Here is an 18,056-nt window from a genome sequence, read left to right as displayed (position 1 = left end):
CAGCAAACCCCCACTGTGCAAACAGACCCTTTCCCAGATTCAGCAGCCAACCTCTTTCAGACGAAGCATGACCTTATGGCACTACTGAATCACTACACAGTGCATTCTTCAGTTGTGTAATAATCAAAGATATAGACACTATTACCTCAGAAAATAAAGAACAACTATTTATAAATGATTAAGGTAAAAATATAATATAAGGTATATCCTTCCAAGATTGTTTACTACACTGTAAAAAGTTTTGCTGCATTACATTTTTTAAAACAATTATTCAAAGTAATTTAAACTTTTAATAGTAAGTATATTAGTAACATTTATTTTACTAAGCTTGTTTTAACATTGGTGTTTTAATGCTAATAGCTGTAGTAGTTGTGGGCTCAGTTTAAGCCAGTGTGATGTCATTAGTTTCATCCCACAACAAAAAATACACAAATTTGCATATATTTCAAGAACAAACTCTTACCTGCTTGACTGCTGGGCTTGGCCCTTCCCTTGGGGATTGTTGGCAGCAGAAGGTCCATGGTCTGAGTTGGGGTGGGCACCTTCTGGTTCCTGTCTAACAGGGGCTTGACATCCTCAGTTGCTCCCAATACCAAAGCCGGCTCTTTCTTATCAGCCAGAAGGTTCCCTGCTGCTCGTGCCGCCACCTCCTTTAGCAGAGCCGCCGAGGAGGTCATGGAAACCAGGGAGAGAAAGGAACCAGCTGAGGCCTGATGCTCAGATGAGCCCACCTGCTGCTGACTCCTTTCAGACACCTTCTTTGAGAGGGCAGCCAGTGTGGAGCTGGCTGACTGGGGACTAAAGGGCGAAGCGAACGCTTCAAAGCGCACCGTGTCATCTGACCGGGTACCCAAGCCTGCCATTGAGGAGGAAGAGGTGACTGAAGAGGAGGAGGATGAGGAAGAAGAGGATGAAGATGCCGAGGTGGAGGATGCCACTGCGCACTTGTCCTGGAGCACGGCGTTAGCTGCTGCCTTCAACTTCTGGATGGCCGAATCTGGAGATAGACTGCTGCCGCTGGGCACCGATGACCATTTGTCTGCCACGCCTACCCATACAAAGCCACTGCTTCCTGAGTTAGGGCCATTGCTGGGGCCAAATGGGTCACAGGGCTCCTGCTTGACAGTCGCTACAGATGCGGGCGAGGCTGAGTTGGAGTTGCCACTGTTGTTGCTGCTGTTAGCCAGTCTCCTAGCGAGGGCACTCAGCTGCTGTGCGTGATGTGAAGATGGAGAAAGTACCAAGCTAATAGGGGGCGATTCTGGTCCTCTGCCCATTCCACGCTCTACTCCTTCCAGCTTCAGTGAGCCAGCCTCTAGAAGACGCCGCAGGTTGCTGCTGAGGGGCTTCCCCAGGGCCTGGCTGGAGTCTCCGTAAAGAGAAGACACCACAGAGGACAGAGTGTCCTGGGTCGAGAGGACCCCACTGTCCAAGCCCAGTAGCTCCAGAGAGGCACGTTGAAGCGGCGTGGGACAGCCCAGGGAGCTCTCTGCTGAGGTGTCATGGTCGGGTCGGGGGGCATTGTCCGGGGAACCCCGCAGCTCATCCTGCACATCACCATAGGACGATTCAGAGGGGCTGTCAGAGGCATTCCCAAACCAGCCATCTTCCTCGACTGAGCCACCTTCTGGTCCACCATCCTCTACCGTGTCCACATCTGTGATACAGAAAACAATGAATGATTTTCTAGCAAGACAATATAACACTATCTGCAATTTCACTTGTCTTAAGCAAATTATAACTGTACAATATTAATAAACGCAATATATCCTAAAGGGCAAATTTGTAAAGACAAAATGCTGACAGTACTTCCCTTACAGCCATCCATTGACCTTTTCCAACTGACTTTCTCATTACGACTAAAATGGATGGTGTTAAAGAAATATTTTCTGAAAAGATGAGCAATGGAATAAAATTCAGATCTTCCTCACAAGGCGTGCATAACTGGCTTTTTGTTCTTTTATAATCATTTTTTTTAGGGTCTAAAGGAGTCTAGTAAAAGGGTTACCATGGTGACAGGTCCTTCCGGGAGGCTAGACAGCACAGATTAGGGTAATGGAGGTTACAGAACTTGATTAATATTCATGAGCCCGCCAATACCACCAGGGAGCCAATAAGGATAGGGTTAAGGTCACCAAGGGTCATTAATATACACTTCATGTATCAATATTCATGAGCAAAACATTACAGCTTGCCAGACAAGGGCGAACAAAAAATGTGAATATTCCTGATACATATTAACAAACCCTCCACAAGAGCATGTCAAAAAAAGCAACAAGCTTGCATGAGGGGGATGTCAAAACTTATCAATTGAGAGTTTTTTCTTTCACTTTAACAAATTAAATCGCCTCTGAGCGACCGAGAGAGAATAAGACAGCCAGGAGGTAGAGAAAAAACAGCCAGGGACTTCTGACTTCAAAATATGATCAGTGAAAAAAATTCATTTGAGCATCTTTTCTCCGACTTCTGTTCGCACACATAAAAGCTGGTCTCACCTTGCTGACCCTAACATAAGCCTGGCGAGTAAAGCTCTCTGTTTACAGGGAAAAGGAAAAGCCGCTACCTGGCAACGGCATCCCGTCGACCCGTAGGGATCATTACAGTCAACACACATCTGGCCAGCACTGCTTACTTTGGTCCAGAGGGGTGGCAACCGCCACGACCTCGTGCGATCGTGCACTACGATACCGACAATGCAGCCGAGTGTGCTTTATCACCCGTAAAATCAAAGAAAATAAGATATAAACCTGACACACACAGCTTGATATATGGTTCGGTGTGCATGCAAGAGTTTGTGCCTGTCTGGAAGCTAGGGCTGGACTGTATTAGTGAACATTAATGACTGATTCGCAATGATATAAAATTACGCAACGTTTTGAATATTGCAATGATGGCGCAATGCGCTAATGATTATGCGCTTTTTATTTGGCCATTACGTTTTCTAAGGTCTGTGTCATTAGATTATTTTTGCAACCCTTCCTTGTATCGCGACTCACGGGTATGAGAACAAAAATATGTTTTAATAGCATCTCTCATTAAAACTGAGCAACAGTTGGTAAGTGTGATTTGCTTCCACAAATGCGTTCAAACTGTCGGTTTTAATAATTGGATTCAAAAGTCTAACTTTAGGATTTCCTTGCGTCACTGATACAAAATGCTCCTATTTTTACTCTACTGTACTCTTTTTTCTTTTATTTAACTTGGTGATGACTGTTTCATAACAACTGAAACACTGAGATGTTGTCGAACAAATTGTGATATAATTTGACCTGTTCCAGAAAGCGCAAGTGTTTTTTTCTTTCTATCTCCCATAATTCAACATTAAGAGGAGGGAGTTTGAACATTTGTTACATACTGCTGGTATGTTGAACTGACTGAGCTCACGGTCACCTGAGCAAAACAGTGAAGTATGTGAGGCATGACCCATTTCCATGTGACACCAGGGAGGACAGCCAGTAATGGCCATAATGTTGTTAGTAAGAAATGGCTAGATTGTTGACCAGAGGTCTCTGGGGCAGTGGCAGAAACTCGGACTGAACCCTGCGCTCGCCACGCTAGGTTAAGCTAGGTTGTGCTACGCCCCGCCACTCTTGTTTCTTGCTGCACCAGAGAGGCAGACACAGGCAAGCCACTACGTGGGCGGCCTGACATTTCCCAAGGTCACGACTCGGGCCCCAGTTCCGCATTTGGCTTTGTCTGAAACGTCCCCTCTCTGCCTCTAAAACACACTTGTACAGTTTCTTCATTTGAAAAAGGGGAACAAAACCATACTAGTTAGCTGCATTACTGGCATTATGGTAAGGATGAGTTTGTGTGTTCAGAAAAACAGCTGTAAGGCTTTGTGGTCCAGCTCCTATGAACCCAGCCACCACAAGTACTAAATACTAAACTCAACAAACTGAAATACAGAAAATAATTGAAGCTTATGTGTTATACGCTAGAGCATGTCAGGGCTTGGGATTTACTCTTTATTTATTGCATTATTAGTTTGTAACATGAACACATTATAATAAACTACAGTTTAAATCAGATGACTGTACAATAATATTTAGTATCATGTTTATTTAGGTGCTGTTTTATATTTTTCAGTGGCTTAGTTTTTTAGTCTATATTATGTTTATTAATTTCATTATTGCGAGTTCTCATAAGGCCTGTAGTGTTTCGTGTGCACTCTTCTGTTCTCCCTTCTCATTGAAGTTGAATTGTGATCTAAAAGGTAAATTATTTTGAGAAGTTCCCTGTGCTATACTTCACCACCCCCTCAGTTTCTGTCTGACTGCCAATGAAAAAAGTCTCTTCACCTGCTGGAAGCCAATAGTAGGGGAGGGCTGGATGGAAGATTAAAGTCACACAGTACAGGTCATGTTGACCCTCGAAATAAAATGTGTCTTAATATGTCTGATATACACTATAATGTTTACTAAAAAGTGTTACCCTCCAGGAACAAGTATATTTCTCCAGGAACTTGAAGCCTTTTACTTATTATGACAATATCCGGGTTTCCATCACCCTGGTTTTATGGTTGACGTTTCGCATCAACGAGTAACGGAAACGCCAAATTTTGAAATGAAAACCGTTAATTCACAATAAAGTTTTTACGCTCGCTTGAGGTGGTTTTTCTTTTTTTGCAAAAAAACAGTTCACACGACACAAATAATGGGAGATGGAAACGCATTTGCCGAATAAATTCTAACATAGTGAACATTAAACCCACAAGACTGAGCGGCTGTTATCGTTGATGGTGTCTTTCTGGTTTTCAGATCTTTTTTTATTTTCTGTTGGTTATTAGGATTCCAATACCACCGTGAACCGCTCCAGGAAAAATTTCGCATTAGTCTTTCCTCCTGTTATTGCGAACTTTGAAAAGATTTGCATCACGTTTGGATGGAAACCCGGCTATTCACAATGTTGTACCATCACGTGATTTGACATCATATATATTTCTGTTCTCTTTTCTATCAAGCCAGACAGTCAAATATACATAAATATAACAGAAATAAGAAGGATTCATAGGTAAATGTGTTCGTATTGTGTGTGGGGGGTGCATGCCTGATGGTACCTAGAGTGCCATGTCAGTCACAGAAGTCTACAGTTGGAGAAAGCTATCAGTTTTATCTGGTACAGTAGGGATGTGGCGTTGATGAAATGCTCCCATGTCACACATCGGTTAATACCGGTTTGCTGTCGAGTGGTCGAAGCTGCGGCCGTGCACATGACGCATTTTACTTTCGGGTTTGAATTAGCGACAATTTGGGAACGGCAATGGCTTGAATTAATGGTGGGTTCAATATCTTTCTTAATAAAAACACACAAAACTACAAAAAAACTACAATGACATTTGCTTATATTAAACACAGACCTTACAAAATGAATAACCACACACTATGCAAAAAATAAAAAAACTATTATAAAAAACCTTAACGTCAGATAGGTTGCCTTTAACAAAACGAATAATCATGACACACATCAAGCAAAAAATAAATAAGAAACGAAAATAAAAAACCTTTACGTTAAATAAGATGCCTGTATAAACAAAACGAGTAATCACGGCACACACTGTGCAAAAAAAAAGAAACGAATAAGAAAGGAATAGCAGAAACGAAAAACGTTTATGTTAAATAAATAAGAAAGGGAATACGAAATGAAAAACGTTTATTTTAAATAAATAAGAAACTAATAAGAAAGGAATAGTCAAAACGAAAAACGTTTATGTTAAATAAATGGCAAAGCACTGGCTTTTTAAAATTAGAACAAAAATTAAATAAATACATAACCAGCTTTCGATGACTGTGCTTACACATTCTACTACATGTTCTTTGACAGAAAAGCCTCCGCCATCATCTTGTCAGTCAGCACTTCACATTCCTCACATGATGAATAAAATCTGACTCCTGCTGCTGATCTTTGCTGCGACACTTGTTCTGCTGAATGCAGCAGCCGCGTTCAGATGCGCAACAGTAGTTTGGTCTTTAACTAAACTAAGTTATTATTTTTTTACTATAAAAATTAAAAATGACGGTGGGGGTGGACAAGTGATGTAATCGGTTGGCGGGTGGACACTGTGTATCACCGACCGGTGACACTGACTATGCAACAAGCCTATGGCACAGGCATAATGACATCATAACAACGCACATTGGCTTATAGCGTCACAGCAACGCATACAGTTCCAAACTCAACGCTAGTGATTAACCTGAGATGAGAAATATGTCCATCTTATGCTTTTAAAAGCCCTCTAAAAACAATCCAGAAACTAAAAATATCAACTTGAAGTTAGAACACAGTCATTTGTTATGTTAAAAAACATTAAATATTTATACATGGGTAGTCTATTAAATGGCCATCATTTATAAAAAATGTTCACCCAAATACAAATTCTGCCATTATTTACAGATTTGTTTTCCAATCATTTACAACAACATAGCTTGCACAAGAATGACATAATTTTAATTTCTATAAATTCTGAATTCATTCTTTTTTGTTCTTTAACTCTGGTTTAACTGTATATGTGTTTGTTGTAAACACCAGCCTTTAGTACCCATATACAGTAGTTAAATCCTAGGTATCTCAACTGTGTGATACAATAAGCCAATAGGGCTTGGAGGAGCATGGGAGTTATATTAGATATATATTAGAGCCAGCAGCCACATGACTTGCTTAAGGTTGCCTACCAATACACTGAGGCTATTCTGCGACTCAGCCGGGCATAAAAATCGGCCTGCCTGACCCAGAGGTCGCAGAAAGGGCACCGAGAGGCTCTACTGGGTGCTGGGTGGCTGCTTCAGCAAAGCGAAGGAGAGACGGAGAGGCCATTAGTCGATTAAGCCGGGGTGGAGCCATCAATATTCCACTGATGCCAATGAAAAGACACACTCGTGCAGTCTCGAATGAGAAGCCTGGGTCGAATGGCCCTAACGCTATCAGAGATATTGCCGTGCCTCAAAGTGAGCACTGCTATTGAATGTTACGGGCTAACTAACCACCACTTTGGCATCTATAGGTTCCCAGCCTTTTCTGTTGATTGTGGAAGGTAATGCCGAAGGAGTTTGATGGGTGGGGTGGTATTTGGAGGGGAAATAAGAAGTGGTGCTGGTAATTAAGTGTCCAAATCTGCCACAGGCAATGATAATGAGCCGATCCGCCAGTCAGCTGTACCTTATTAGCCAGCGGCTAACAATATGGTGGAAAGAACTACCGCCACCAGTCGCACGTTGCCATGAGTGATTTGAGCAGAAACCAGGTGTGGTGTAATTCTGTTAATTAACATGCTCTCAGCATGACTCCAGTCCACATCTTGAAGAAAATAGGCGATTAATCTAGAGATTAAATCTACACTGTAAAAAATTGCTGTTAAACAACTGGCAATTTCCAACAGTAAAATACTGTTATTTCAATAGACAGTTTAATCCTGTAGATTAACAGACCAAGGCCCATAGATGAATCCCTTTCTGTAAATTTGCAGCATTTAACTGTACACCTGTTGGCGCCAGAAAAAAAACAGTTTTGCGCTGTGAAAAGCAGCATGTGGGGGTGGGGATTTTTAACACATCCCACTTTTTCAAAACAGCGCGGTAATCAAGATCATGTCACAGCTCGTCTCTTCCCAGATAGCAACCAATTTTAGGCCAAATCTGATTTAAATTTGGCCCTTCTGTCTTAATTCTGGCATTGTTTTTTTTCACAGTCTTGTGTGAAACAGAATTAGGCTCGTTTTTGGTGTGAGTCTGGTCAGCCAGAAGAAACAAAAACCCAAGCATTAATTTGGCTACATCCTGGCTCGGTTAAGATTTGGGTCGGTTTTGATTAGCCACAAAGTTAAAAGCAACAAAAACTGCCAATAATAATATCTTATAATATGATGATACTATTATTACTATCACGAAAACCCTTAGCAGACACACCAAAACCAATTTATATCAAATGAGGAATACAACTAATTTTAAGAAGGCAAATATTTATATGATATTATATAAAAATTTATATCATTAAAAACGATTGTAGATTTTTTTTTAATATTATTTGTATGGGTGTTTTTTGTCACTGAATGGTATAGTTTGAGCATTGAGAGCTGACTGCTTCGCCTGCTTTTTAATCAATGATCCGGTATTCGCAGCGCTTCATGAAATCGAGCAAGCCAGGGCTGCGTTCAGCCCCGACAAAACGTTGCAAAATGTTTTTTAACGGAAACGGTGGTGCGGTTGAACACCCTGTTGTGATGATGCAAGAGTGGAACTATGGCAGCTGAGAAGGCCATTCTTTGTGTTCTTTTTGAAGAATTTTCGGAGCCTGATGAAATCGGTATAAATACAAGTTGAATGCTGCAAAATACATCTCTTCTAATATCTTCAATTGTTGCATATACCGAGCTGCAGTGGACACATTTAAATGACTTTACTTGGACCCATTGTGCGAGCTGTCTCTTTAACACCGCGTGGGTTATATACATGTTGCTGCTGATTGGGCTGACATTCTTGACACACCCACCAAACAAGAGAAAACGCATCTCAAACCCTGTTGCACACCGTTGAAAACCGTTTCCAGGAAACGTGTCGTTCAACCCGGAAACCGTAGCAAAACGTTGCGCACCGGTTTGAGCTTGAACATGCCCCTGATGTCTTTGCAGATACGATGATGTAGTTTGCCATGCATCTTGGAAGTTGTAGTCGATTTGCGAATACAGCGTTAAGTGCGCCCTATGAAAAGGACTTCATTTCACAGAATGCTTCCTCTCACTAGAAGAACCGGAAGTCCGTAATTCAAATTCTACTGCGGAACGGAAGCGTCCTTTGTTTTGATCAATGAGCTGCAATACAGTTCGGTAAATTTAAACTTTTATTCAAATATAAACTAACAGGTTTTGCTGCCTACTCGATTGGATTTTTGGTTCGTATGCAATCATTTTTATGCTAAAAGTGCTAGAATTTTTTTATTCAAACCTCACGCAACGCCAACGTTCGGGCGAAGTAAGACGCGAAAAGCGCCGTTATAAGCCAATAAGATGTCTGAAATATATTAATTCTCAGCCCGCAAAGAGACAGAGGACGTTCTGTGTCCATCAGAACTGACCTTAGTCTCTTGACTGCCGGGTATTTATAAAGATGTGTTATTGTGTGTTAAAGACAAATGTAACAAAAAGCCTTCGTTTAAGAGTATCTAACGTTAGACGGACGCTTTTGTGAAATACTCAGTCGATTTTCAGAGTTTGCCTTTATTTTACCTTTGTTTTATAAGAAAGTTTATCCATGTTTGAGTTTTGTTTGTAGAAAACATTGTCAGCTTTGTTGGCACTAAATAAGTGGATGTTGTGCTTGCAATCTGGGTAAAGAGTGATGTTTGTTTAATACATTTCATTTAAAAGCTATGTGTATGTGTTTTGATTTTTGAAATTATGTCTTTGACAGAGTAAAATGAAAAAAAAAAAGAACGCGACAGCAGCGCATCTTGTGAAACCGCAGACTCATGTCCAGTCAAAGACAGACTCCCTGAGGCCACCAAAATGGAAAACAAAGTAAGACTGTATATTATTTCATTCTTTAACATTTTTCTAACAGGTCATTGTACTTTTGTGATATGTTTCTAATTGGTCTTGTAAGTACTATAATTTGCCTAATATCAGTATTAGATACAAAATCATGTTGTAGTAATTTGGCTTAATACTGAATATACTCAAACATTCCAGGTACTTGATCTTGGATTATTTGGTGGAGTGGATGTGAAGACACAGTCTGGTGAATGAAGCTGGCAATAAAAAACCCAGGCCAAAACTGTGAACTGGAGAGGTGCAAATGGGAAAATAGGATTCACAATTTTGTTGTGATTGGTAAGCGCTTACCCTGGAACTCTTAAATCTACAAAAAAACATTATTCGTGTATTAAATGTAAAACTCTTAGGCCTGATGGTGTATTGTAGTGTGAAATGTCTCAAATTATTATGAATGTTATTTAACCATATTTTTAACTCTGTATTTGTATGCTTTTATTCTAGAGTCAGTAAGAAGTCCTTCATGTGCACAAATGACTGAGCTGGAGGTCAAAAAAGTTACTAAACTTGTAACTTATTTGTCTAATACATATTTGCACATCTGTAAACGTACTTTTTGTCTTTAATTTCTCTTGTTTATTCATTCAGTTCGTTTATTGGTTTCTGTTATTAAATGTTTTATGCACTAAATCTTTTACATTGTTTTAATTTAATCCTTAATATATGAATTTAGTGCTTAGTTTATTGTTGCTGTGTTTTTTGTATTGTGTTACTATTTACAGTATGTGTTGCTTTTAGTTTATTGTTTGACATTATTTGTTGCGTAATTTCCATTGTATTTTTATATTTCTGTTGTATTGTGTGGCTTTGTTTTTGTTGCTTTTTTCTGTCGTCTAAATGTTAGTGTGATTGTTTTTTTGGCACCTCTTTTGACATTATATTTATTTTTGCTGCATTTGAGTAGATTTTATTGTCAGCATCAATTAAACACAATACTTGCATTTGCTTGGTTTCTGTGTTTTTCCAATTATTCAATATATTATTATATATTGGGCCAGTTGTGGGTGAGTTAGATAGTTGTGGTGGCACTATGGCCCATTTCTGGGAGAAATAAGGTATTTATTTGCTATCTGGGCAGTAGAGTAAATATAAAATAACATAGCCATTACTGTGAAATTACAGTACAGCCGTAAAACAGAAAACTGTACAATTACGGTAAATCGCTGCCAGTACTTTACTGTGGAATTACAGCACAACTGTAAAATGCAAAACAGCTGCAAACTTGTAAAATTACAGTAAATGGCTGGAAGTAGTGTTGTCAAAAGTACCGGTACTTCCGGTCCAAGTCGGTACCTAAAAATAAAAAAGTTGTCGGTACCTCATTTTCATAAGACCCGGTACCACCGACGTACCGGGTCAACGGGTACTGATGCTCTGTCTGACAGGTTGTCAGTCGGAAACTTTTCATAGACGCAACAAGACGTGATGAGCGGATAAGCGCGGCTCCGATCCACAAGAGATGCGCGCAAAAATACTTCAGATTAAAGTCATATCACGAAGAAAATGAACAGAGTTTTGTTGTGAAAGGAGGAAACATCTGGATTTAAGTTAACAAGTTCAAGCGGTAAATTTCAAATTCTGTTCGCGTTTGCATTATGAATGTTGTATCATATGTTAAATTAAAGGTTACGTTAAAATAAACGTCCCTGTTTTCGTGTTAATTTGTTAGCGCCAATGCTAATCCAGTCAAGTGTCCTTATTAACCATTTAATGCTTTTATAACTGTAATGGGGTAAAATAAATGGGAGGACAGGATGGGGTTTACAGTACCTATTTTATATAGGCCTATCTGCAATCTATGTGCTAGAAAACTAGCATACTAACTGTATGACTAACAATGTGTATGTCTTGGATAGATAACTCTACTAGGTTTAAAAAGCCACATTTAAACTAAAGAAAAATATATCTGTTGCATTTATTATTTTAATATACAGTTACCTTAATGTAAGTAATCTTGTGTAAATGCAGTATAAAAACTGAGGTTTGTTTTAATATTGCATATGCATGTTTGTTCAGTCAGTTGACTTACTGAAGTTTATTCTATTTGTCTTATACAGCAGCAGACTGAGGAGGATGTTCATCAGCATGAAAGACCCCAGTGAGCACACAACCGTTTCGGGAACAATTAACTTGTATACTTCATGTATACAAAATGGCATTGCTTTCTATACATTTATATTAATAATGAGCTTTATTAATAAAATTGTGTTTCAATTAGCATGTACTGGTGTTTTGCTTTGGTACCGAAATTGGTACCGAGAACCGTGGAATTTTACTGGTATTGGTACCGACTACTGAAATTTTGGTACCGTGACAACACTAGCTGGAAGCACTGCGGCCAGTACTTTACTGTGAAATTACAGTACAGCCGTAAAACAGAAAACTGTACTTAAACTGTAAAATTTAGGTAAATAGCTGCCAGTACTTTACTGTGGAATTACAGTACAACTGTAAAATGAAAAACGGTTACAAACCTGTAAAATTACAGTAAATGGCTGGATCCACTGCTGCCAGTACTTTACTGTAAATTTATGGGGAATTTTTTTTACAGTGTAGCTCACTTATTAGTGCATTGCGCTGGCAATGCACAGGTTGTGGGTTCCATCCCAGGGAACATACATACTGATTAAAGACATATATACACTAGGTGCACTGTAAGTTGTTTTGGAAAAAAGTGTCTACCAAATGCATTATTAAAGTATGTTTTATTACATTATTTTATTATATTACAAAAGCACGCACATCACCCTCAAATGGGTGCTAGACCAAAAAAACGAATGAAGGATTATATAGAAAAATCGGCACACCGAAGCTCCAAAAAATAGAAAAAATTACATTTTTTTAAAAGTTTTATAGCATGGCGTGTAACGTTTCAAACACAAAGGCTCTTCATCAGTCAGCCTGTGTACTCGAAACATTACAAGCCGTGCTATAGTCTTTTAATCAATACATTTTTGTATTTTTTAGAGCTTTGGTATGCCGACTTTTGAATATAATCCTTATTAAAGTATGTAGAAATGGTTAACGTATGTAGATTAAAGCAACAATGTGTCTTGATTGTTTATGTAGGACATGAAATTGTCCAAAAATACTTTTTAAATTTTGATCTCATCCCATAAGAAGTCAATGTATCATTTGATAATAGTCAAATTATATGCTCACTAGGGATGTCAATTTAGACAAATTCCCATAATCGATTTTCATTTACATTAAAGATCAATTAATCGATTACTCGTTAACATTAATACTTAAATATGCCTCTGCAGTGGCATATAGGCATGACAGCGTGCAAAAGCCACGCAAAACTCCATCTTCCTCACCTGAATAAAAAGTTTTCTAAGTTAAAAAAATGCCTAGTAGCATTGTTAAAATGAATCTGTGTGATTGATAATATAATCAAATTATGTATTTGATAATTAACATATGGACCAATATACAACATGTCGCCGCCTCAGATGTGCACTCTGGTAATTGCATATAAGCAGACTCATTGCGCGCGTCTGCGTGAGTGAATAGGTTGATTTGTTATTATAAGCGTGTTATTTTCTTTCAAAATGTGCATAGGACACAGCGCATCGACACTATCGACAGTATTACAGAGAATCTGTAGAATTCGAAAAAGGGCATTTTAACTCACAAATGTCCATAACGTGTTACAACCTTTAGCGGTCCTGAAGTTGAGACTTGTGGTCTCACACTGAGGCATAATTTGCAGGTGGGACATGTCGCCATCCCTTTTTGCCAAGTCAATTGTGTCCCGAGCACTTATTTGAATAAAACTAAGCTTGTGGAACAAAGACGCTGTGAACACACCTCTTGCGCATCCATTGTCCAAGCACAAAAAATGTGTAAACCAATACAGAAGTGTAATTTTTAATTATTCCCACCGAGTTATTATATACATATTTTCGTTATTAAAGTATTGATTTCCATTGATTTGACCGACCCCGGCGGGTGGGGGCGGACTTTGTCCCCACCACTTTTGAAAACAAAGTTACGCCACTGGTCTAACATAAATAACATCATTATTTGTATTACATGAGCAGAAGCTAAAATAACAGTTAAATAATGTGCTAAACCATTTCGAATAAAATAACTGATAAGCTGTCCACATGCGATCAATGCGAACCTAAAAACCCTGATGGTACTGTATACACTTTAGGAATGCCGGTGAGGATTTAATAAACTTGTGACAACATACGTTACCGATACCACACATTATAAAAGAAAATATATTTGCATTTAGCATCTGTAGCGCTTATTTTGATCAGATTTTTTCTTTCACTAAAACAAATGCTTAAAATGTTTCTTCATTATTATTCTTAACGAAAAACTCAACGATCATAAAATAGCCTAGTATCATCACAAATGCACATTGTATAATACAAGTCTTACTTGCTACAGACAAATAAAATTAGATACACGCCACAATCAATTTTAATACTTGGGGTATAGCAGCATATAAAAATAGAGCCACAACAAGCATCATTTTGTGAACCCGGTATTATTATATTAAATATATAAAGATTTCCATAATATCTGGCAGTCACATCGGACGAATCCTTCGCCTACAATCTTCCACATTAGTACAGGCCGTCATCAGCATGTATTAGCAAAGTATACTACATATCACCATCTGTGTATTTTCCACATGGCCTCGGCAGTCTGTGGGCATGTTGGGCAGGATGCCAGAGGTGAAACAGGAAGGAGATGTGTTCTTGGAAGAGATTGAGACAGCTTTGGCTTCCAGACCTCTAAAATTCCTCTTTGTAGATGAAGCACCCTTTTGCCCTCTTGTTTATTTCCCCCAACTTCCATTTATAGACACTTAACAAAAACATGAGAGCGCCTAGAATAGTCATATCAGATGTACCATCAAAAACTAACTAATCGGGTTGGTGGATCTTTGCGTTTGAAGTCGACCACGAGAAGCACTGAGATTGTAATTTATGAGATCGGCTGCTATGAGCTGATGTTTCTTTAAGGATGTAAAGTCGGGCATGTAGACCGCAGCTCAACTGGGCTTGAAGATCTTACATTTCTACTAGGATAACAAATAATGGAAAACACTGGAGCAAAAGGAAAACGAATGGATCGCTGTGCCCGCACCCCAAACAAAAAATAAGTAATGTTCTATGTACGTACCATTGGGGACAGGAAGCAGGGGTGGATTTAGCTAGGTGCTATGACGCTAATACCACAATATGCTGTTGCTACAGCATTACTGCCGCCTACTCAGATAGACAGCAAGCACCCAGGTTAGAGCTGACAGGGAAACTCTCCAACTACTGTAAATCACACTTTGTCCCAGTAGCTCAGGCAAGAGATGCAGCCAAGCTTGACTAGCCAGCCACTCAGAGAGACAGAGAGAGAGAGAGAGAGAGAGAGAGAGAGAGGTAGAGAGATAATATGAGGGGGTGTGCGAGAGAGTGGAGGAGGTATGTGTGTAGTTGGGGCAGCGGAAGAAAAGAGATGGCTTTTTACAGTTATACCGGGTTGACAGCAGCTTGGCAGTGGCGCCCACGGCACTGCCTGCTCAGATACAAGCCTGTCACTCAAAACAAGGGCACTAATCAGGATTGGTCCTGGTTTCTTCCTTAAGAATGGGGGAGGCAGTTTTGCAGCTATTAGAGATGGAGAAGAGAGTGGGGGATAGAGCTGTAGCACAGCAGGAGAGGCTAACCTCATTTACATGCACGTCCTGGAGGACAGCGAGCTGATTCCTTTTTCCAATCTCCATGTTAAACGGTGACCAGGGCAGCCGATGGTTACCGTCGCATTGTTCAGTGCTAGCACTCTTTGTCACGCTGATACCCATCTCGGTTTGCAAAAGGTAAAGACACACATGCAAGATAACAGCGACGGCTCCCTCGTACGACTGAAATTCTGCCATGTCAAAAGAGTAAACAGGAAGAGTTGTTCACCTCTCGCCTCTTCTTATGCTTCGAGTCAGTGTAACCAGGTGCATCTCATTTAAGCCCACAGTATCCCAGTGACAAATGACGGCAAAAAATATTATCACTATGACAACCATAAACATAGTGATAATATTTAATTATCACTATGATAATAGCCAATGTTGTGTGTCTAACCTTAGTCTTTACTTTAAGACTCTCTGCATAGAAGACTAAATGTCTGCAAGGGTAAACTGTACTTGTGAAAATGAGTGTGACTTACAGCTCTTTGAGACTATGAGAAAGATAACTCGTGTAAAGTTCACCGTCTGTGGACTTTAGAACGTCTGTATACCAGAACATGTGTGCTAGTCTATAGTTGGTAAATGAATAAGTGCATAAAAATCAACTATTACATAAAATCAATAAGTTGAGTAAAACAGTACAATCCGACAGAATTGGGAATTTACTGTTTTCACCAAACATTTTATCCACATCAAAAATTTGAAGTTTTACCTGACGCTTTCATTCAAAGCGACATAAAGTACAGTTATTACAGGTGAAAAATGTCTCCCCCCAGAGCAACCTGGAGTTGAGTGCTTTTGCTCGAGGGCAACAGGTAATAGCTCATGGATCACTATTGTGGCATCAAAACCTACAGCCTTTCGGTAGTCAGCCTAGATTTTTAATCACTAGACCATACAATAAATAGCCAATGCAGATTAAAAATAATTATCAAAGTAACAAAATATTATTAGACAATAACAGTTCTGAACAACCAATCTTTGAAAGGGCTAGAGTTAGGTCAATCACAATTTTGAATAACTGCAATATTGTTCCCAATATATCAATATAATACTGCACCTCCATGTTTCTGTGGTTCCCCACCCATAGAAAGAATATGTATTACCTTCTAGTCCCTTATCAACATACAGGTAAGGGTGGACTCCTCAGACCACGCAGACGGTTGCAACAACTAAACATGAATACAAGAGCTTCGCATCAAGGTCGGCAGTAATCAAACAAGACTGTGAAGTCATCTGCAAATGCGAAGGACATCTTTTACACAAGGGCCTGAGAAGGTCTTAGGCACTCACCTACGTTTTAAGCCTCGTAAATCAGCATAAGACATAGCGACAATAGCTTTCACAGAGATGACTTCACATCATGAATATAATATCTCGCCTTTGTAAAGCAGCCAAACACCTCGGCTCTTGCCGATGATATACCGTTTCCCTTGGAGGTTGTCAATACCTCAGGGTGCCACTACTCTGTGTCTGTTTCCTTCCTGGCACTTTTAATCTTCTCAGCTATAAAACAGCCCTGTCTCCAGAAAAACCCTTGGAGCACAGCTGTTAGTCCGCTAGTTAAACTCATTAACATGCTTACGCTCTCTGTGCTGGACACTGCAGTCTATCTTCGAGACATAATAGAGGTTAGCCTTGTGTTAGGAGAAGACTCAAATTTAAGGACCGATGTCCCACATCAAGCACAACAAACACACTGGACTAATTTTGAGTTTGCATATAAACACATTTTCACTTTTCTGACTAGACATTTTGAGTGCAACAAAACCTGTCAGCGTATAAATGTATCCAATTCGCTTTAAAACTACATTAGAATCCCAATATCTCTTGATGCTAATGATGACAATGATGGTAATTGCCTTCATTATTATTGTTGCGTAATTACTATGATTATGATCGTCGCATAATTGTAAGCATCTCAGCATGTGTAAATCGTCTAGTTTAACATCTGAAAACTGAGTGAAACGGGCTAGTCAAGCAGGACATTTTTCAGTGCGTAAAATCCATCTTTATAATCACAACAAGAAAATAAATATAAGTGGCTGTAATGCATGAATTAAAGAGGCCTTTGCTTGGTTTAAAAAGCGACTCTTGATATCTCCATTCTTTCAAGTTCTGATAGAGAGATTGATAGTGAGTTTCAGCAACAAGCGACCAGAAGTCATTCATTTGTAATTAAATTTGGCAATTTAGGTGACGTGAGTGACAGCAATCTTTCCCGCCATGATGTGGGTGTGTTCAGTTTATGTAAATGAGCAGCAACAGAATGAGATGATCACAGCAAAATCGCCAGTGTTAGAAAAGGTCCAATTAACACTCACAGTGTATATATAATCCACACTATCGAAATGTGGATTATATATACACTGTGAGAGTTAATTTGACCTTTTTTAACACTGGCGATATTACTAAATGAAGACAGTAAATAATCTCTTTTATGCAGGAATGTAGTTTTTCGAATGCATGGAAACTTCAGAAATCTGTGGCATTTTGAGTAACTTTGATTCATGTACTGTTCATCTTGTTCATTCATTATGCTGAAATTGATAGGCAATTGTATATTTGCATGTGTTAACATATAAATGGGTAGTTGTCAAATAAACCATACATGTGTCCTATGGTGTGACAGAGCAAAAATTTAGTAAAAAACTAACGATGAAGAAAATTCTATCTTATGCTGTTTTATATCATATATATATATGTGTGTGTTATTAATATAAAATAATATATTATTATTTTATTTTTCCTAGTTTTTTAAACCATAGGACACATGTAGAGTTTATTTGTCAACTACCCAAATGCTGTTGATTGCAA

The 18,056-nt window shown here is 39.1% G+C and overlaps 1 protein-coding gene across 5 annotated transcripts in view; it reads right to left on the bottom strand.

Annotated features, from left to right (window-relative positions):
- Window positions 1–18,056, bottom strand: part of znf827 (zinc finger protein 827) — a 77,632-nt gene that overhangs the window by 50,475 nt on the left and 9,101 nt on the right. For all 5 annotated transcript variants that reach the window (XM_057327999.1, XM_057327998.1, XM_057327995.1 and 2 more), the window contains exon 2: window positions 464–1,657. In XM_057327999.1, the coding sequence (XP_057183982.1) occupies window positions 464–1,657 (1,194 nt within the window). The remainder of the gene's footprint in view (window positions 1–463; window positions 1,658–18,056) is intronic.

The sequence above is a fragment of the Triplophysa rosa genome, unplaced genomic scaffold (genome assembly GCF_024868665.1).
Source record: "Triplophysa rosa unplaced genomic scaffold, Trosa_1v2 scaffold34_ERROPOS727490, whole genome shotgun sequence".
Classification (NCBI taxonomy): domain Eukaryota; kingdom Metazoa; phylum Chordata; class Actinopteri; order Cypriniformes; family Nemacheilidae; genus Triplophysa; species Triplophysa rosa.
This window is presented reverse-complemented; position numbering and strand designations above follow the sequence as displayed.